General features: G+C 43.2%; 1 protein-coding gene across 1 annotated transcript in view; it reads left to right on the top strand.

Moving 5' to 3' along the window:
- The window catches only part of LOC122547008, a gene marked incomplete at its 3' end in the record, with an annotated part of 18693 nt that overhangs the window by 3655 nt on the left and 8891 nt on the right, over positions 1-6147 (top strand). Inside the window, exon 3 of the mRNA XM_043685610.1 lies at positions 5511-5655. Coding sequence (XP_043541545.1) covers positions 5511-5655 — 145 coding nt within the window. The remainder of the gene's footprint in view (positions 1-5510; positions 5656-6147) is intronic.

Genomic DNA, 6147 nt, shown 5'->3' with positions numbered 1-6147 from the left:
CGTCTGCAATATCCTGTCTCCCTGCAACTCCACTTTCAAGGAACTATGAACCTGCACTCCAACGTCTCATTTTTCATCAACATGCTCCAGGACCTTACCAGTTGATGAATACGTCCTTCTCTGATTTGCCTTTCTGAAATGCAGCACCTCACATTTATCTAAATTAAACTCCATCTGCCACTCCTCATTTGTACTCTAAGGTAGCCATCTTCACTGTCCACATCAGCTCCAATTTTGGTGTCATCTGCAAACTTAGTAACTATACCTCCTATGTTCACATCGAAATCATTTATATAAGTAACCAAAAACAGTGGACCCATTACCCCTCCTTGTAGCATATCGCTGGTCACAGGCCTCCAGTTTGAAAAGCAATCCTCCACCAACACCTTCCGTGTTCTACTATCAAGCCAGTTCCATATCCAAATGGCCAGTTCTCCCTGCATTCCATGAGATCTAACCTCGCTAACCTGTTGATGATGAGGGCAATTCTCAAACGCCTAAATGCAGTCCATATAGTTCACATGCACCTTTCTGCCTTCATCAATCTCTTTGTTCCCTTTGATAAATTAACCTGCATTTATTTCAATGCAGGATGCTCAACATTGAAGTGTAGTTATTGAAAGCTGTTGCTTGACAGGATCCAGTTGTGCCATGACATACGGCATGGATCAGTACTGACTCCTTGATTGTCTATTATGTTTTTTTTTAAAATAATCGAATCCCTTCAGTTTGGAAGCATGCCATTCGAGTCCACACTGACACACCAAAGAGTTTCACACCCAGACTCTATTCCTGTAAACTGGAATTTCCCATTACTAACCCAACACTATTGAATACTCTGGAGCAATTTAACAAGGCCAATCCACCTAAAAGACACACCATTAGACCGTTGGAGTAAACCAGAGCACCCAGAGGAAACCCACGCAGTTGTGAGAAGAATGAGCAGACTTCACCAGACAGGTCTCCGAGGCTGAAACTGAACGCGAGTCCCTGGTGCTTTGAGGCAGCAGTGCTAGCTGATGTTGTTGTGGTCGTTGGGGGGTGGGGGTAATGGTTGGATTTGGTCACGTAAACACGTCAGTGGCATATTGGAGATAACTCTGTGAAGCGCAAGGACATTCAAATTGGAAAAAGAAGGGCAATGTCAAACAAATACTGAATGCAAAAAAAGAGATAACTCGGAGAAATAAAGGGACTTATGGTGCTCCTAAGCAGGTCGCTAAAAGTGGAAAGAGAACGCATTGGGATAGTTAAGGAGGTATGCATAATTCTTGCCTTTTTAAATCCTGGCATAGTTTATAAGAGCAAGGGTTGCACATTGGAGAAGGGCAGGACTTTGGTTCGTCACAGCGGGAATATTGCACGACGTTCTGGTTACCACACTTAAAATGCGATGTGATTGTATTGGATAGGGTGCAAAGGAGATTCACCTGCCTGTTGCCTATGGTGCAGCATCTTAGCAATGAATAAAAGCTGCATGTGTTTGTCTATTTCTTTGAAGCAGAGAAATTTGAAAAAAGACCTGATAGAGGTCCAAAAGATTCTGAGGAAAATTGTCAAGAGTTTCGAGTAAGTATTTACGCTGATACATGGGAAACCTTCCCCCTCCTACCTCCGTCTCCACCAGTCGAAATAATAATGAGATGTCATAATTTTAAAGTGGCTTTGATTGGATTCGAGGAAGAACCATTTCACCAAGATGGTGGATGATGGTGCTTGCATGATCACTTAAAATCTCATAACATTCACGGCTATGAGTCGAGTGTGGGATAGGTGTCATTGGTGTATTGTGGCAATACAATCTCAATGGCCCGAAGGACTCTTCTGGGCTGCTTTATTCCCTGATTATATGGTTCTTTCTTATAATCATAAGATTAGCAAGAACAAATCCAGCCTGGAATTTAGCAGAAAGATCTTTGCTCTGACAGTGGGAGCAGTGTTTGCAAATGGATTCGGTGTGAAAATGTGAAGTTGCTCATTTTAGAATGAAGGACAACAGAACAGAGTACGCGAATCTTGTGCAACTTTGAAAATGTTTGCCCAAAGGATTATAGGAAAACTCATTCCAAAAAAGGAGGGAAGCTGGATTTAAGCATGTAATAGAAATAGAGGAGGTGTGGACTGTTCGGAGAGATAGAATATAGAACTTAGAACATAGAAGATTACAGTGCACTACAGGCCCTTCAGCCCTTGATGTGGCGCGGACCTGTGAAACCAGTCTGAAGCCCATCTAACCTACACTAGGTTATCTCTTGCGCATATCTATCCAACGATCCCTTAAAGTTGGCGAATCTGCTCAATTTTCCACGCTCCAACTACTTTCTGAGTAAAGAATCACACACTGACAGTAATATGAGTAGATCTAGGATTCACGTCTTTGTAAAGGTGTACTGTCCTTGGAGGGATAATGATGTCGGTTATAGGTTATAGGAATGACACATAGACTTCTGGAGTGAATGGACAAATTAGGCCTGTTTCTCTGATCCGAGTCTTCAAATATTAACAGAAGAAAGAAAATAAAGAAATATCATTTATTTCCACTGGAGATTCTAGAAATAGGGAGCATAGTCTCAGAATTGGGACTAAACAGTTCTGGCGAAAAGTTAGGAAGCACTTCCAGGCAGAAGGGCTGGTGGATTTTTTGAAATCTTTTCCATAAACAGCAGTATATGCTGGATCAATGTTTTGTTTTTAAATCGGAGACAGCTTTTCTTCCGTGTCTGAATGATGTAAAGGATGAAGGAATTTGAGCAAATGGCTGGTCGATGGATTTATTCCTCAGATCAGCCATGCGTTTATTGTGGGCAATTCACAAGAAAATACCTTTAATTCGGCTACTTGTTCCGAAATCTAGCGGGCAATCAAATACTGAAACAACAGTTCAGAATTTATTCCACGTAGTACCAAATATTAGACCTCTCAAGTAAGTAAGCACAAGCCTGCCACCCAACTTCGCTATTAACTGATTAATGTTAGGACAGGACCTCAACCAACTGACATTTCCAGGATTCGCTGCATCTTCGAAGCTGTCCTATTGTTTGATCTTTTCAGATTTTCATATTTTGGTCTCAGAAGTGACAAACTGATGACTTTTTGTTTTAAAGTCCTTTCATCGAAATGACAGCAAATCTGCAAAGTGCCTTCGTATAAAAAGCATTCTCGTTGTTTCTTGTTACATTTGGCCTTGACTACCTGTTAGCAGGCACAGTTCTCCTGTAATTAACTCTGTAAAGTGGGATTTATGAAATGTTATACGAATTGACTGTGTGCATTGACTGCCTGCAGGTCGTGTGCTTTTTGAGCAAAACCACAATGTATTTGCAGGCACATTGAATTTTTGCTGAAAAATCACATGGCCTGCAGGCAAGAGAAAGTGGACACTGCAGATGCTGGAGATCAGAGACGAGAGTGAGGTGCTGGAAATGCACAGCAGGTCAGGCAGCATCTGAGGAGAAGGAGAATCGATATTTCGGGCATAAGGCTTCACCGAATGTAGTTCGGGGCGGGAGTCTGAGAGATAAACACGGGGGAGGGTCGGCCTGAGGTGAGGAATCTGGGATTGTGACAGGTGGGTGAACGTGGGGAGTGTGAGTGAGAGGTCGGGGAGGAAGCTGGGGCAGACAGATAGGAAGGAAGATGTACAGATCAAGAGGGCAGTGCTGGGTTGGAGGTTTGGGACTTGATTAAGGTGAGGAGAGGGGAACTGAGGAAAATAGTGAAATCTACATTGATCCCGTGCAGCTGCAGTTTCACATTTTGGAAGAGGAGTCGTTCTTCTTTCAGGTGTCGGAAGATTAGGGTTTGGTGATGGAGAATTCCGAGGACCTGCAGTCCTTGGCGGAGTGGGAGGGGAAGTTAAACTATTCAGCCACGGGGCAGTGGGGTTGCTTCGCGTGGGTGTCACAGAGATGTTCTCTGAAACGTTCCGCAAGTGGGTGCAGGGTTTGCACTTCGCAAGGTCACCTCCCCCCACCCCCGCACTTCCATCCAAAGCCTTAAAGGATCCTTACACATCTGTCAGAAATTTATTTGTACTTCCACACACATCATCTACTGTATCCCTAACAGACAATGTTGTTGACTTTCCAATGAGGACACAGGAGACCAATTTGTGGATCATTTCAGGGAACATCTCTAGGTCACTGGCACCAACCAACCTCATCAACCCGTCGCTGAACACTTTAACTCCCGTCTCACTCCACCACAGACACGTAAGAGCTGGACCTCCTCCATCACCAAACACTCACCACTCTACGTCTCATCTTCCACCTTGAGACACAGCAACCACACTGGATCAATGTGGACATCATCAGTTTCTTCGTTTCCCCTCCCCCACCCTATCCCCGTCCCAAGCTTCCAGCACAGCACCGCCACCTTGACCTGTCCATCTTCCTTCCCACCTGTATGCTTTACCCTCCTCTCCGACTATCACTTTCACTCACAACTTCATCCACCTGAACCTTTCTCATCTACCTTCCTCCCAGCCCCACTTCCCTGCTATTTACCTCTCAGCATTCCCAGCCCACAAGTCTCATTCATGATGACGGGCTTATGCTCGAAATGGCGATTCTCCTGCTCCTTGGATGCTGTCTGACTTGCTGTACTTTTCCAGCAACACACTCACAGCTTGCAGGCAATCAATCCATGTAACAGTTGATAAATTCCTACTTTGGAAATAGAACATCTGACTCAAGAGTGTGGCAGAGATATACTCTAACCTCAGACCTTTAATATATTCTCTGAACTGAGATGCCATATTTTCTTTCGATGAAACATTAGATTATCTCGAGAATATGACTTAATAGAAGTTCTGGGACTTACATATTAACGAACCGAACCAATCAAAGATGAAAATTTTAACAGCAATCTAGGTTTGCTCAATATATCGTTTTAATTGCATGACACTGCGACCTTTTGCTGTAAATTCTGTGTCTTATGATCCTGCCCTACTAGTTTCCTGATAAAGGAGCAGCGCTTTGAAAGCTGGTGCTTTGAAGTAAACCTTTTGGACCATGATTCTAGCACTGTGTGATTTTTACCTTCGTCCACCCCTGTCCTCCAGCGGCACCTACACATCATCTGATGCAACTGTACACAGTTATGAGGGCAATTCCAGTGTGGAATGTAAATCAGTTGTACTCTTGGTTTGACGGCTCAAAAGCAAGGGGACACGCTTTTTAATGCTGAAGTGCAGGAGGTTTCATGGGAACTTCACCCATCGTCTCATGTAGATGGTGTCTGAAATGGACTGTCTGGGAAAGTATTGCAAATGGGTAAACTCACAACTTTCATAAGTTCATTCGATGAACATTTGTGTCGTCATTGAACTCAATGCTTTGGCCTATTCATGGGAAATGGGATCAGTGTTTTCTTCTTTGCCATGCAATTTCACAGACTGAGGGGCCTCTTTGATGCTGAACTATTTTATGATTCTGTGATTCAGAGAATAAAACGTCCCTCTTGTTTTGTAACAGTGCTGAATATCACTATTGAATGTTTTTGTCACACAGTTGCAGAATCTGGAGACACTGACCCGTGTGTGTTTCACAACGTGTTGGTACAGCCCTGGAGAAGTTTGAATTGCCGTAATTATGAATGTACTGGTAAAGCAGAATGTGATGTGCACCTTAAACACGGATGGTATCGATTCAAAAGGTAATACAGATTTCTACCTGGCAATAATCTATTAAAGATGGATAATGTGCTTTTCATCATGAGACTACCTTTGTTTGTCTGCATGGATGGGAACTGGGTGAAGTCGGAACCATCAGGTGGAAAAATAACTGATTAAACATTGTGACAGGATGGCCTCTAAGAAGGATTTGTTCCATCTTGTTTCTCGAGGAAACAAGTGTTGTTAGCGTTACCACGATAATCTATTCCATGTAAAGAAGACTCAATAGTTTTGGTTCTTTCATAAAAGTGGACAAAAGAAGCATGAGCGTGAGAGTCTGGCTCACACAGTAATAGTGTTTTAGTTTTTGCTGTCAGTTGTTGGAGTTGGGCTTTTCGGAATTGGAACTGAAGACACAACCCTCTCTCTGCTGCAGAAAAAAAAGAATGAGGTCTCATTCTGCTGCTATATTTGTGCTTTGTCCTGCACTGGAAAAATTCACAAACACGGGAAGTCCGCTTCCTGACTTTGCT

The sequence above is a fragment of the Chiloscyllium plagiosum genome, unplaced genomic scaffold (genome assembly GCF_004010195.1).
Source record: "Chiloscyllium plagiosum isolate BGI_BamShark_2017 unplaced genomic scaffold, ASM401019v2 scaf_15056, whole genome shotgun sequence".
Classification (NCBI taxonomy): Eukaryota; Metazoa; Chordata; class Chondrichthyes; order Orectolobiformes; family Hemiscylliidae; genus Chiloscyllium; species Chiloscyllium plagiosum.
This window is presented reverse-complemented; position numbering and strand designations above follow the sequence as displayed.